General features: G+C 41.8%; 1 protein-coding gene across 1 annotated transcript in view; it reads left to right on the forward strand.

The window, feature by feature from the left end:
• ADCY2 (adenylate cyclase 2) overlaps nt 1-16,126 on the forward strand; it is a 433,654-nt gene that overhangs the window by 344,799 nt on the left and 72,729 nt on the right. Inside the window, exons 15-16 of the mRNA XM_067730355.1 lie at nt 2,374-2,458; nt 15,878-16,015. Coding sequence (XP_067586456.1) covers nt 2,374-2,458; nt 15,878-16,015 — 223 coding nt within the window. The remainder of the gene's footprint in view (nt 1-2,373; nt 2,459-15,877; nt 16,016-16,126) is intronic.

Consider the following 16,126-nt stretch of genomic DNA (forward strand, 5'->3'; position numbering starts at 1 on the left):
AAGAAAAATAACCTTAAGGACAAGAAGAAATCGCTTCAAATATGGCTACTTCTAAAATTATAAGAGAATATTGAGGAGATTATTTCATATTCAAAAATCTAATGAAATGGATAATTTTCCGGGAAAGTTGAACCAGTAAACATGACAGAAATGTGACATGTCTACTCTAAAAACAGAGAGGGGGTCAGGAATACAACTATGTGGATTAGAAAACTAATCAACTGTGTGCACCCTGACTGTACCACTTGGTAGGGGTGTAACTTTAGGCAAGTTTCTCAACTTCTCTGGGCATCTGTTTCTCTTTGGTAAAATGAGGTAATAACAATAACTGCTGTCCAGGATTACACATACATATAAAGCCTTTAAAACAGTGCTTGACACATACATAGTCAATATCCTGTCATCATATTATCATGTCATCACCCCATCACCATCACCCTCACTATCACCAGATGGTTTTATAGCTGAGACTTACCAAACCTTCAAGAAGAGATCAGTCGTATTTAAGCAGTTTCAGACCTGAATTCCCTGGCGGTCCAGTGGTTAGGACTCCGCACTTTCACTGCAGGGGGCACAGGTTCGAACTAAGATCCTGCAAGCCGCAAGGTGTGTCCAAAAAATAAAAAATAAACAGTTTCAGACCTAAGAGAAAGCTATAATGTTTCTGAAGTCAACCTTATGCAGCTGGCATCACCTTGACACCAACAAGGAAGCAAGAGAGCACAGAGTCAAAGAAAACCCATCAGAGCTCTCTTATAAAGATGCATGAGAAAGACGGCAAATGGGAGTTTAGCAGATGAGTTCCTGTGTCTCTCCTGGGTCACAGGAGTAACGAGAGCCCTCCGTACACTCCCTCCCTCCACACTGCCTGGCTAATAGGAAGCTCTGAGAGTCTGTGATGGGGAGATGCTGAGATTTTGGCTTCTAAGGAGTGATGTCTGAAAAAAAGGGGTGTTTGGGATAGGGAAATAAGGAGGCATACGGTGCTTCCCTTTCCTAGGCTGTGAACCACTCAAAACAGGGATGACATTGTACTCGTCTTTGCACCATTCCAGCCCAGCATGGGCCTGGCCATGAGACTAGTCAACAAACAGGTGTATTTGGTATATATACACCTTCCTAGCAGACACTTATTGTTACTCATAAGATGTGAACAAATGTCATTATCAGGCCAGGTATTTGAAAGCATTGTGCACCACGTCTAGGAGCTAACTCAGTACCTCATAAATATATCATTAGGTCAGGTTCAAGTGCATAGTGGTTTGAAGTCCAGGTTTTGTAGATCTTGCTTGATGTGTAATCATCTCTCAAGATAGAGTAGGTGTCTGAGTCTGAGCTGAGCGGACCCTTCCCATCCTGATGGCTTGAGGGGATTACTCAGTTCACTGATTACTTGCCTCTTTTCCCTCCCCGAGGGGCTCACAGCTGTGCACTCACTGGGCATTTCAGCTTGTTGCTGGTTTGCATCTGAGTCTTCCTTTCAGTGGATTTACTTTCAGAGTGCCCGTACTCTTCTCAGTGCCAGTTTTTCTGTCTCTTCGGTATCTCTAGCCAACCTCATTAGCAAGAGCTTCCATTGTGGCTTCAGGTATCACTGACCTCTCTTTGGATGCTGCATCTGAATTTCATCCAATTATTCATTATGGCTCATCTTTTTTAATACCCCAAACACTGCTTCCTTTGGATTACATGACGTTTTAAGAGGCCTTGAATTTTTTAATTATTTAAAGGACCTCTCGGAAATGCATACAATTCTTATGGCCACATTTATCTAACTGTAACCTGTCGGTGGCAGAACCTGTAACTCAGTGGGCACATTTTTCACATGATCACAGGAAGCTTGTGTGTTCATTGGCTCATGCAAGATTGTAAAGGTCACGGCCTGTGAAATCTTTGGGCAACCTCAGTAAACATTTAGCTGCATCAGTCTTGAAGGAAATTGTATCTGGTTGGATTGTCCTGGGGAGGGTGAGGACTCAGTGTTTCCAAACAAACCAGATGAGGCTCTCCTGGAGGTAGCAGCTGCCATCAACAGAAGGGAAAAGGGCACCGAGATGGACGTGATCAGGTGTGGGCATGAGAGGGCTGGTTGCAGAGGCAAGTCATAAAAGGATGGTTTTTCCTTAATGAAGAACTGATGATTGTAGGGCAGTTTTAATGGGTCATAGCAAGTTGATCAGACACAACCATAGATGTTTTTCTATGGACGTATCTTTGGTTTGTTTTTAGCTCCATTTTCATTTCTCAAGAAATTAGGGAGGTTTGAAGTCCTCATTTAATGAAACCCTAATTAATCCAAAAGTATTCATGATGGCTTTCCAGAAAAATCGAAGCTATCCCCACACTAACCTGTTCCTTTTTGTCTCCTGGTAGAACGTCCATTCTCGGGATTTCCTTTGGAGCTGCATTTCTCTCGCTTGCCTTTATCCTTTTCGTCTGCTTTGCTGGACAGCTTTTGGTAGGTACTTCAAATACGGAACTTCTTTGAAAAGTGTGCTCATTGAATGAAAACTGATTTCTTCCTCAAGACAGGGAGCTTGTTGATTTACTGTTTCAGGAGATATACATCCAAGTAGAGAAATATGGACTCTTCATGTCAACAGCCCAGAGTATAAACTGAGGCAGCCCATGCACAGCCAAGACACTAATCTGAAGGTTACTTGAAATGTTGGCTATCATGCTATAAAATTGTATTTATGTTTATTTGTTTCTGTCAACATTTTTTTATCTCCTCTAAGTTTTCAGAGTATTTATAGCAGCAAATACTAGTGTAATAGGAGGCTTTTAATGACCGGGAGAATTAAAATGTAAACCAAATGTGTCTTTAATGTCAACTTTTAAGGTATAAAGTTTTGGAAAATATGAAAATATCAAATGTAAAAATAACTCTTAGTGCTTTAATTTAAAACTAGTCATTGTCAGCACTTATGGTTTAAATGCTAGTTCAGGATATAAGAATTAAATCTCACTGTATTCTTGAGTCTAAAGCAAGTGTTGCTGGGTGACCCTAGCTCCATGAGAGCACCCTAAGAAAGCCAACAATGAGGGCTTCCCTGGCGGCGCAGTGGTTGAGAGTCTGCCTGCCGATGCAGGGGACACGGGTTCGTGCCCCGGTCCGGGAGGATCTCACATGCCGCGGAGCAGCTGGGCCCGTGAGCCATGGCCACTGAACCTGCACGTCCCGAGCCTGTACTCCACAATGGGCGAGGCCACAACAGTGAGAGGCCCGCATACAGCAAAAAAAAAAAAAAAGCCAACAATGAGATAGGAGTGCCAAAAGACAGTCAAGGTTTCATTTTGTTCATCCGAGGTGAGTTGAAACAGGAGAGGCCACTATGAACCAGACTCCAAGCATTGGGTGCATTCTAGTTGGATATGTGAAATCACTTGGCCAAAAAGGGTTGAGATTCCAAAGCATGTCCCTACCTCTGGACAGTAGACACTGCCTCCTCTGCCTTGTACCTTTGCAAACTTTTGTGGGTTTTGTTTGCTATATCATAGTTTAGATGTTTCCAATTGGTTTGGAAACTCTTCCAAAAGTGAAACTGTTGTTTCTGATTTCCTCGAATGCACACATGGTATCTTGAGTCTCTTAAAAATCCCCTGAAGACCTTGTAGGTTGTAGTGAAGACTGAGTAACTGTTGACCACGGGAATCCTTGTCAAGTTCTAAGATACAAGGAATTCTTAACATACAAGGGAGCCTGACTTTCTATGTTCAGATTTTCCTTGGGTGGAAAAGCACACAGACTCCACCCTTTCTCTTCCTGTCTCCCAAAAGACTTCTGCAGCCGTTTCTCAGGTTTTCAGAAGAGGAACGGTCATTTGTGGTTCCACTGGAAATCCAAACCCTGTTCTAATTAAAGCATATTCTACCACTGTGTCTAAGTAGCCACCCTTCTCTTTTCTGTTCCAAGGAATCCAGTCTTGGGGGTGGCGGGAATATAGTGTATATTTAGGGTTTCAAACTGACATTTCTTTCCACTCTCTAAGTTGCTATAGGAAAGAAACAGAGCCAGAGGAGGGAGAAAGAATCTCCTGAGCAACTTTGCTGCCTTGGTGGGAATGCTTTGCTCTTATATAACGTCTCCCCTCTCAGCCTTGGTATAATCTGACCTCACTGTTGAACCTTTCGTGGCTTTTGGTCCCTCCTGTACCTGCCAGTGGTGCCTCAAGGTGTTCAAGGTCCAACATTCCTGGCTCCTGTTTCCTACCACTCCCCGAGGGCTTCCCAAGACTCTGACACCCACACACCAGATGCTAGGAAGTTCTTAACTCTGTGTTGTCTCAGAGAGAAAAGTTCAAGACTGCAAATGAACTAGTGTTTAATCTCCTCCTCACAGGAAGCCTGTACTTTGCCAAAGTGGTCAGGAAGACCAAACTTGAAGACATCTGGTCTTTCTAAACTTGAATCAATAGGATCTGTGAATGAGTCTGCCCCCAGAGGCCAGCTGTGATGCTTGGTCCAGATGTAATCCTGGTAAAATTCAAAGAGGAATTCTTCTCATTCCAGTAATAGGTTCTTTTCACTCTTTAAAACATTCTGAAAGGATTTTTTTTTTAATCTTTCAACATCAAACATAGTCATGCAGAAGGCTTTAAGTGTGCTTTCTATTCTACCCTCCAAATTCGGTCAAAAACTACATATATCACCTTTGAGACTTTGGTTAAGTCTTTTCCAAGCCACAGTTTCCTCACATGGAAATTGGACATCAACCATCCTCACAGCTTCTCGGGATGATTGGAGATGTTAAATGGTAAGGACCTAGCAGGATACCAACAGATTTTCAACAAACAGCTAGCATTATTTTCCATCACTGCATATTTTAGAGTGCCTATTCTTAGAGCACTTAAGACAAACCCATTTTTAGGCAACAAACAACAGCATTAACTTTTTAAAAATTAATATGAGTTCTCATAGTGTTTTGAACAAAGATCAAAATGATAAATGCTTGCTTCTGTCTCTTTAAAAAAAAAATTTAGTTCTTACATGTGACATTTAATGTAATACTTGTGTCACTCTACAAACAGCAAATTTAAATTGAAGAAGAAAAGAAACCTATGTATATCACAAAAATTCCACAGTGGTCATAGAGAAGTATGAGGTTTTATTTTGATTTGCACTTACTTAGGGATTAAATACTGAGTTTATGAAAGAATGCTGAATATCCCAGACTCATCTTCTATTAACTGATGTTCACCTTCTGAAAACTTAAATGCCAAAGGCAGTATCAATGCTAATATCGGTATTAAATTCTCCGTATGAAGAAAGAAATTAAAATACATCTGTGAAGGAGGTTGAGAAAAGGTAGGCCTGACAGATATTTTTCCTCCAAGACCTTTACCTTTATTATCCTCTGTTGCACAAAAAGTGCAACACAGTAGATACAATCGATGGGTCATTGTTCTGCTGGGTGTGATAAAAAGGTAGAGAAACATCAAAGTGGGCAGAAAATAAGAGTGATAAGGAAATGCAATATTTTTCCCATTGATTAAAAAGATATGTGTTCAGTGACACATTCAGAGAAAACTGCCAGGGAATGTGTTTGTTATAATAATGATTGCTGTGGGAAGCCCGGCCTCTCCTCTCCCTCCGGTCACCCTAGCCCACACCTTCCCCGAGGCTCTCCCAGCAGTGCTGGCCCTCCCCTCCCCACCATTGCCCACTTCTTAGTTCTTGCCCATGGGGGTGGGCTCTGCACCTGCTCGCCTTCCTAGAAACTTTCTCAGGAGCATCACCAGCCCTTGTGATGTGTCCTTCTTTGAGCACCATGGGACTCAGGATCTGCACCATGTAATTTAACACTCGATCATATAACATCTCTCTGACCCCCATTTTTTTTTTACTTTTTGGTGAGTGTGACTGCTGTTTCTCCTTGTATATAGTAGGTTCCTTAAGGCCAGGGTTGTTTCCTACACTTGCTTTCTATCTCCCAGGGAATCCAGCAGAATGCCAACTTCATAAACGAGTTTGTAAGAGCATATGCTAAGTAAGCACTACTGGACTTCTCTGATTTCCATGAGGTTCTTTTTCCTTTCTCCACTCATCGGGCTCCATGGAGCACCTCCCTTGTCTCACCAACCCTCCCCCATTCATCCTCAGGCAGAGTTATGTGCCCTGAGAGCCCATGTTCATCCTTCTTTCTCCAGATGCCCTGGCGTGGGGATGGGCTCTGTGTGTAAATGAATGTACGAAGGACTGAATTGTGGTCCCTGGCCCTCATCTCACTGCACTGAAATTCCTTCTCACGCACCGTGATTCCTTGACTCTGACGTGCTTCGGGCTGACTTCTCCTTTGGAAATAATCTCCTAACCTTCATAAACTAATTCTGAAGAGCCCTCCTTTTCCACCACTGGCTTCCCTAGTGCCAGCTGTTTGGGTTTCCTATTTTCTATTCTGATTGGTATTCTTTCAGGTGAAAAAAAATCATCAGTGAGTTCACCTCAGCCCTGTTTTTTTCATTGAGTATTTCAGGCACCTGAAACACAAGATAAATATTTAATGTCGGTTACCTTAAAGGCAACGTCCTGGCACCACTGCTCAGAGAACATCCCACACCCACCCTCGCCCCGACTTGACTTCCCCCAAGCTCACCGCTCTGAATTCAGCTCGCAGTCACCGCATCCCTGCTCCCAGTTCTGGCAAGCTCCTGGCTTGCCTGCATCCTGGACCATCATCCCGTGTTCTCACTTGTCAGACCTCCTTCACCGCCTGTGCATCAGTCCCCTTATGAGGTGCTTAGCTTTCTACAACAGACACTGGTTAGCATTTCACAATTGTAAACTTGAGAGCTGAAAGGGCCCCAAGAGATAACCTTGGTCAGCCCCGCATTTTGTGGATGAGGAATCCAGGACTTGAGATGCCATTCGCTTCAATGAGTTCCCGTTTCTACATACTTAAAAGTTTCCCTCCGTGAAAAATAATGCAGGAGTTGTAAGCAGATCTCTTGAGGTTGGAGACGGAGGCTTTGGATCAGGATCAGGGATGTGATCACTATAAGACCTGCAAAGGTTTCCTGTCCTTGGATGAGAACCTTCAGAACCAATGTAAACTGCTTATGACGGGCAAGATCCCATGAACAGTTCTGTATCTGACCTCACTGCAGTTTAGAAATAATAAATGTTATATTATATTAAAATTACTCTGCTAAGCATGTTATATAGGCTGGCTCATTTAACCACACAGGAGTCCTTGGAGGGAATGCTTATTCTCAATTAATGAAACAAACAGAAGCCCACAGAGGCTACAGAATTTGCCCTGTAGTGTAGAGCAAGTAGGTTTTGGAGCCATCGGAAACAAGCCTTAGAACCCTTGGAGGCAGGTTCCAGAGGGTGCTAGGCTGTGTGCGGAGAGTCACTGGCAGACAGGTGCTCAGAACTAAGCAGGGATGACCACATTGTTGGTCAGGGGCCATCATGGCCCTGAGGTTGTCTCTGGTGACTGCTAAGCATCAGTTGGTCAGAGTCACATAAGTCAGTCAAGATAACCTCACATAGAACCTAATTCATAGTCTAGTTTTCCAATATATGTAGCTGTTGACCCAGTTTCCATAAAACTGGATTCTGGGCAAGGTATAACTCCATCTTAAGAGTCATTCAGTAAAATGGAGGAAAAATGTTAATTTATAAGCAGATTTAAACTCAAAAATATTCTAGTAAGAAAACATCCTTAATAATAATACTTTGCAAAAATGTTTTTACATATGTGAGAGCCCTTTAAAGTGCATTCAATGTATATTATTTTATTTGATAATCCAAAGAATCCATTTTATCTAAGTAGAAACTAAGATGTAGAATAAGAGATTGTATTTTCATGACACTCAGCAATAAAAAATAATAATAGCCGTCATCATCGTAGTAGTAATAATAATAAGTGCATACTTACTGCCAAATTTAACTTTCTAAACTACCTGAAGTAGACTTACATCTCTGGAAGAAATACAAGAGATATAACTATAAATAACACACACACCAAAAAAAAAAAAAAAAAAAACCTCCTTGATGAAATGTATTTTAGAAGGAGTATGCCAGATTCAGCAAATGAAAATGTTAGAAAATGTCAGGAGAATTTTTTTCTCTCAATGTGGTTTTCTTGTGCTTTGTATAGCAGAGATAATATGATATCAGCCCACCAACGTTGTTCCAGGCAGAGATGAAAGCACAAACACAGAGATTGTCTTGGGGAAGGAAAGTAGGTCACACACCAGCTGATAAAAAAGCTTTCTACCCACAGGAGTGTTTTTTCCTTGAAGTCTATTTTCTCTAATGTCAACATAATCAGCTTTCTCATGGTTAGTATTTTCCCAGTGTCCCTTTCCCCATCTTCTTATTCAGCTTTTCCTTGCTATATAGGTGTGTCTCTTGTAAACAACATCTAAGTGTATGTTACGTTCTCTGATCCAAGAGTCTCTTTCTTTTACCTGACAAGTGTAATACATTTATGTGTATTATAATTACTGCTAGTCTTATTTTGCTTTTTTTATCCATCATGTATGTTCTTTGCTTCTGCTTATTTTTCCTCCTCTCCTGCCTTCTCTTGGACGAACGGAGTTTATTCTCCTTTATTCCCTCTAGTGACTTGGCAGTTGCTTTATCCAAGTCTTTTCTTTTAGCAGTTAACGTAAAATATGTAACATGCACATGAGTAACAAGGTCCATTATTGTCTCCATCTTCTTGTGAAGAATACAAGGACCATGATCTAAATCTCTAAATCTGATCATCCTTTTCCATCATCCATGCTAGTGCTGTTTAGATTTTTAAAATTTAAACTATTTTTATTGTTCATTGTTATCACTATTCTTGTTTAACAATCTCTTTGTTCACCGTTCTTCTGAATGCCATTCCTTCCTCCAGATGCAGTGTCCATATTTCCATAGGATTATTCCTTTTGTAATCCCTTCCATGAAAGCCTGTGTATAATATACTCAATCAGCTTTTATATTAAAAAACAGCCTTTTTTCCTCACTGACTAATAATTTAGTCAATAATTTTTCTAACATTTTGAAGACATGAGTCCATATTTTCCTGGATTTTAATGTACTGAGGAGAAATCTACTCTAATTGTTCTTCCTTGGTAGATGTCTTTTCTCTAATTGTTTTTGTAGGATTTCTTCTTTGTCTGTCTTAGTCAACTGACTCCTTGTGTTAAGGAATAGGTTTACTTTCATTTTTCCTGGTTGCGACTCAGTGCATTAATTCAGCCACAGAGTTCATATTGTGTTCCAGGTCCACAAAGCTGTCATCCCATATTTCCTTGTATTTTGCCTCTTTCCCTGTCTTTCGGTTCTATTTTTCTCAAACTTTCATTCCAAGTATGTTGAACCTTTTTATTGTACCTTCTGTGCCTCAACATCATACTTTTTATCTCTTTATATTTCTGTGCTGTTTTACAGGTTGTTTCCTTAAAGCTATCTTACCCTCTTCAGCATAACTATTGAGTATTTAATCTCAATATCTACATGTTTGTCTCTAGAGAGTCTATGGAGCTCATTTTTAAAATATGCCTGTTGCTTTCTCTTAACTGATTATTCATTATGAACTCTAATCCATCTTTTATTAATTTAATCTTATTATTTTACAGGCTATTTCAGATTGATATAATAATTGCAGATCTTGTGACACTAATTCTACTATCTGTTATTTCTGTTTATTCTTCCTTGTAAGGTCTTCTTATGTAGTTCATAATTTTTGTTTATTATGAGATCATTCAGTAGGGACTGTCCCCTTCCCAACTGGGACGTGCCCTGCACCCTGCGATGTGAAGTATTTTTCATAAGCAGTGTTGTTCTTGCTGCAGCTGGAGCCCCAAGGACTTTCTCTGGTTTTTGGTCTGATTGATAACCACTCATCTTGGAATTCTCATTATGAAGCAGATAATGTGATTTCAAAACCAACACCCATATTTACAGTTTGAATTATCATTGGAAGTTTATTGGTACTTCCTTGCTCTAGTGTATGGAGTTCTTCTAGACTTCTCCACATGGAGAGAATAGCCTTCTGAGGCTTCTGGTTTTATTCGGAGGTCTTGGTCCCAGCTGCCCACCTTTGGCAGACCCAAGGCAACATCTTTTCCCTATGGGCATTAAAAGCCCAGCCCTAGGTAATGTACAGTTTCAGGACACTCCTAGGCTAGTCCCACAGCCTCAGTCCCGCTAGCAGTGATCTCCTTCTTTGTTCCCAGCCCATAGGAATTTCTCTTTGGGTCCATCGTTAGGACAGGGAGCTTATTGAGCGAGCATCTATTACGTTCTGACTGTTTGCCAAACACCATGCTGCCTCTGGGAATACAAAGATGGGTTATGGGAGTTCCCTGGAGGTCCAGTGGTAAGGACTCGTCACTTTCACTGCCATGGGCCCAGGTTTGATCCCTGGTCAGGGAACTAAGGTCCCGCAAACTGCACAGCGTGGCCAAAAAAAAAAAAAAAACACACAGATGGGCGTGAAGAGGCCACTGTCCCCCACCATGTCTCCACATGGCCAGAGACAAGCATGTCGGCAAAGATGACACAGTGTGGGCAGTGCTATGAGGAGCACACAGTGGATGAATGACAGAGGAATATGGCTCGGCCAAGGCGTACCAAAGAAACAGGTTGATTTGGTAAAATATGATTGGGTGAAATAACAGTCTGTGGGAAATCCAAGGACAATTAAATAATTAAAGTAGACACATCAGTCTCTGTGACATTAAATGTTTTAAGTACTTATTGCTGCAACTTGTTGCTGCCATTCAAAAAGATAGTCCCTGCCCAACTAAAATGCCAAGGTAGGAAAGGCAAAGTGTTCCTTTAGACAACTACACAAAAGTGCATTTTTATATGATAAACTTCACCATAGCTTTCAGGCAAGATTTTAGGATGAGTTCTAATAATAAAAATTTGTTACTGAGCCACTGTGATATATTTATAACCTTCTGAAATGTTTCTCATTGTATTAAACTTCACCTATATAAGGACCTACTTCTTTTCAGGTACATCGTTTTATTTTAAAAAGGAACACTAATGAGACTGCAAACACAATCTGCTTTAATAATTATAACATTAAATTATGAGGAATTTTAGAAAGAGAGACTACCAGTCGTTTCCAGTGCAAAAGTTTCAAAAAGAAGAAAAGGAAGGGAGGAAGGAAGAAATGGAAAATATTTTTGGTGGAGATAGTTTTTTCTTTTTTTTAAATCCAAAACACAGATTAAGAGCATTTTATTTTTACATGGAGAATCTCTGCCTCTTCTGGATGAAGAACATTAACATTCATCCACACCCTTTCTAGCAACCCACACTGCTCACCATCCCAAGCACTAACTCCACCATAGGTTGTTTTTGTTTTTTTTTTTTCCTGGCTGCATTGAGTCTTCGTTGCAGTGTGTGGGCTTCTCATTGCAGTGGCTTCTCTTTGTTGCGGAGCACGGGCTCTAGACGCTCAGGCTTCACTAGTTGTGGCACATGGGCTCAGTAGCTGCAGCTCGCAGGCTCTAGAGCATGGGCTCAGTAGTTGTGACTCATGGGCTTAGGTGCTCCACAGCATGTGGGATCTTACCAGACCAGGGATGGAACCCATGTCCCCTGCATTAGCAGGCAGATTATTAACCACTGCGCAATCAGCAAAGTCCCCACCATAGGGTTTTCATATAAATTTATATTCTTTCTCCTTGTACATCTCCCACTACAGTTAGTACCAATTCCATATTTATCAGTGGATGCATGTGACATTACCAGCCAAGAGCATTTCTAGAAGGATTTCTAACATTTCTTACTTACAGTGAGCTTGCTGCAAGTAAGAAGAGGCAATCATAGGATACAGTGAGCCTCACTGATGATCACAGCAGGGAGGAAACAGATTTGGCTGAAACGATGCCAGTGATTAAAGCAAAGATCAAATAGAACGACTACCCTGAGTACAGAGCAGGCATGCTCTCATTTTCATATGCATAGCATCTTCTGAATAAACACCACAATATTCTTTGAGATGTTATCATTTATAGTGTCTCATTAGGATGGTGTAAATTTTGATAAACTTTATCTTTCCATCAGGGACCCTGTTTGAATACTTAACCCAAAACAGAACAAACTGAACTAAATTATCATGTTAAGATCCAAGTTGTAATTTTTATTCAGAGCTACAAATGGAATCAATGTTCCCATTTTTCCTTAATCGGATTCCATCTTAACTTCTTAGTCTTTTTTCTCCTTTCCTCCCATCGTTTGTTTCTTCTCTTCCCCCTAAGGTCTGTATCTTCCTCCTCTTCTTCCCGCACTGTCTTTGTAGTTCAGGGTCCCCATCTCCATCATCATCTTCTGTTTCCTCATCCTTGCCACCAGCAGTGTTACCAGTTTTCATATTTCAGAACAGTTGTATTTATTTTGCCTCTACTTGGTGACAGGATGCAAAGACAGGGGAGGCTGCCTGTCTCCATGAGCTGGAGAACAATGAGTATTTGGCTTGATAGGTTTAAAAACAATTTCACGGGTGGGACTTGGAGTCACATAGGAAGACTAAACGGAGAAGGAATTGAGCCTACTGCATCCTGAATCCAGTGTCCTGAGCCCAACACACGCCAACCCCACGCATCTTTAGTGAGCAGTTCCAAGAAGGGTGCTCTTCGCTGGGCTGAGTAGGAACAGGACAGATTTCCAGGACATTCTGCCACATGTACAGTAGGCACACAGAGGCAGTAGTTTCTAGGGCCACCAGTTTGTAATTTTGCCCAGCGTGTCACGGGAGCAGAAAAAACTCACGTGTGTCTGCCCACATCTGCTTCAGCAAATGACTAGTCTGTTAGCAGAATATAACATATTCCTATTAGATGGCCTATTTGGCAATATTATCACCATGCATTATTCTAAAAATTCAAACAGTAATTTTTTAAATTTCATAATTTCAATAGTATGTCTGTGTAATAACCAGATCATATTTTACCTAATTGACTGTGACATGGAATCTGTAATGTAATATTTAGATTTAAATATTCTCCTAAAATAGCAGTTTTGTGTTTTCTGCTCTTAAAATGTTTATCATATCTATTGACAATTTCTGTGTACAGACACAAAAGCATCCATTTTAATAATTTTCTTTTAAATAAAAACACTAATCCTAGTCACTTAGGATGAAATACATAAATATTGCCTTAATTTGCCAGAATCCAGCCAAATGTCATCACCTCCTACTGGAATGTGAGCCGGATGACTATGATATTCTATTTGAATCTCTGCTCTTTACTCTATTATAGCTTCTCCTCCAGAATGCAGATCTGACTGTGGTCTGTGGTGTTAATATTATTCCAAGTAGCATGCATTGAACAATAGTGGTACACTTTCAGGTGGGTGTCCTCCAGCCGCGTGACCCTGAAAGATACTGCACGTTCACAGCATTAAAGGGCATCTCACTGGAAAACAGACTTAACGCCACCACCAACCCCCGTCCACACCCTGCTTTGGGGAAGAAGCTTACAGCATAAATCTGGCTCCCCCTGAGTTGCTGGTGGGAAGGTGCTCTGCAGAGCCTGGCTGCCAGCCAGTGATTCAGCTCCTGGCAGCCCCTGGAATCCAGGGCAGCACTGCCCCCTTCTCCCAGACAGGCTGTAGGAGAAACCAGAGAAAGACCCAGGAGAATCTGCCCAAGGAGTGAGCCCTAAACGCTGTCCTGGGATTCTACATCAGTGGGGGATGTATGCTGCAGACAAATGTTCTGCATCTCTTTATATCAGGATCTGAAGGGGGAAAAAAAGGCTATAGTGGAATGGAAGGGAAAAAATATTTTTTGTTCATCTAGATATAGAGCAAATAGATTTTTAGTCACTAAAATGTTTCTGAGAAATATTATGTTTTCTTCACAAATATAAGAAGAGTTAACACATATGTCCTGTTCTGGGCACCTTACGTAGCTCATTTAAACTTCGAGGCAGGCACTATTATTCTCATTTTAGAGATGAAGAAACTGAGGCCAGAGAGGGTAATTGACTTGCGGAAAGTTTAACAGCTATAGGGACTTGATGCCGAGACACAGGGCCGGTTACCTTTCTCACTACCTCTCACCCAGCATCACACAGTCTCATTTACTTGTTGTATCAACAGTTAACAAATTGCAGTGCTTACGTCAACAATACTTTAAAGAATAAAGCAGAAAGAAAATGTGAAAGAGGTGAGAAATAAAAGCACTGTTTATTAGTGCTATTGAGGAATATTCTCTATTTGAATTTTATTGATGTCGCAACAGTTTTATCATTTATATTAACTTACTAGTGCAAGTCAAACGTGTATAAGTGTATGTTTATCCCTCCTTCTGAAATTTTTCAAAATTATACCTTTTTTTAAATGGTTCCAGGACACGTGGCCTCGGATCCACAGTCCCTTTTGGGTGAAGTTAAAATTCAGATCCCTAGAGAACTCTTAAGAATGCCTGTCAGATCAGATAACATAGGTAAATACCCACTCCGGTGGGTACCGGGATATCCGGCACTGGCCAGGTTTGTGTTACCCACAGGTTAGGATTCTCCCTACTCTGCTCTCTCACCACCGGGCCGAAGGTGGACATCACAGTGCTGCTTCCCCAGGAAGGTGGCCTCGAGGCCTCAGTGAGGTTAGCCCATCACTGAGTTCCCACAGAGCAGAGTCTGGCCCACAGAAGACGGCCAGGGAAAGCTGGCTGTCATTCAATAAAGACCTCAGTTCCTTCCACACAAAAAGAGCTTCTTCGAAACTGTAATGCCGCTCAGTGCAGCATTATTCACTGTAGCCAACGCCAGTGTCCAACCAGAGATGAATGGATAAACAAAATGTGGCCTATACATAGACGGTTACTCAGCCTTATAAGAAGAAAGAAGTCCTGTCACAGGCTACAGCGTGGATGAACCCAGAGGACATTATGCCAGCGGAAGTAAGCCAGGCACAGAAAGACAAATACTGCAGGATTCCACTTACATGAGTACTTAGACTGGTCAGAGGCTTAGAGACAGAAAGTAGCATAGTGTTGCCAGGGGAAAGGGGAGTTGTTTCATGGGTGTGGAGTCTCAGTTGTGCAAGATAACAGCTCTAGAGATCTGTAACACAGCAGTGCAGATGCAGTAACACTACTGAACTGTGCACTTAAAAATAGTTTAGAGGGTCCATTTTACATTTTTTAACACAATCAAAAATAAAATTTTTTATAATTAAAAGTAGAGCTTCTCCACGTGGAGGAAGCCCTAGCAGGATGGGATGAGGTCGAGCCATCGCCACAAGCCTCAGCTGAGAACACTGGGTGTTGTCTTCACAGGTACAGGCACCAAACTATTTTATGGTCCAGTTGTATTCTTAGGATTAGCTGTGTGTTGATCGCTTTCTGTGTCAATCACCTGAACTTATGAAACCTGCCTCCTCACAGCTGTGATCTGAGACCCAACACATCCCCCAGAGTGGTTTAATTACCTGGCATATTTTTCCTTTACCAGAAGAATTTTTAAACATAATTTCAGGTCTCCTTTTTTTTTTTTTTTTTTTTTTTTTGCTGTACGCCGGCCTCTCACTGTTGTGACCTCTCCCGTTGCGGAGCACAGGCTCCGGACGCGCAGGCTCAGCGGCCATGGCTCATGGGCCCAGCCGCTCCACGGCATGCGGGATCCTCCCGGACCGGGGCACGAACCCGTGTCCCCTGCATCGGCAGGCGGACTCTCAACCACCGCGCCACCAGGGAAGCCCTCAGGTCTCTTTTAAAGGCCGTACAAGCACATCCTAATTTGTCATAGAAACGTAATTAATTTGTTCCTAATTTGTAACAATGATGCCAACATAGTCTACTTCTTCAATCTGTGAAGAGTATCGAGGCATCCTGTGGTTTTAAACATCCTTGAGAAACTTGAGAAAATACATAAAAGAGCAACGCCTTTCTTTTTCTTTCTCCTCCCAGCAATGCAGCAAAAAAGCGTCCGCCTCTCTCCTGTGGCTTTTGAAGTCGTCGGGCATCATCGCCAAGCGCCCCTGGCCTCGGATCTCCCTGACGGCCATCACCACGGCCATCATACTAACCATGGCCGTGTTCAACATGGTGAGTCAGGGCCCCGCCAGGCAGTGCCTGTCTCACGGGATTTGGAAACCTTTCCCACAGCTCTTTCAGTGACACCAATTGCCGCCTGTTAAATTCAGCCCTCAACCGCTG

This window comes from Pseudorca crassidens, chromosome 3 (genome assembly GCF_039906515.1).
Source record: "Pseudorca crassidens isolate mPseCra1 chromosome 3, mPseCra1.hap1, whole genome shotgun sequence".
Taxonomy (NCBI): Eukaryota; Metazoa; Chordata; class Mammalia; order Artiodactyla; family Delphinidae; genus Pseudorca; species Pseudorca crassidens.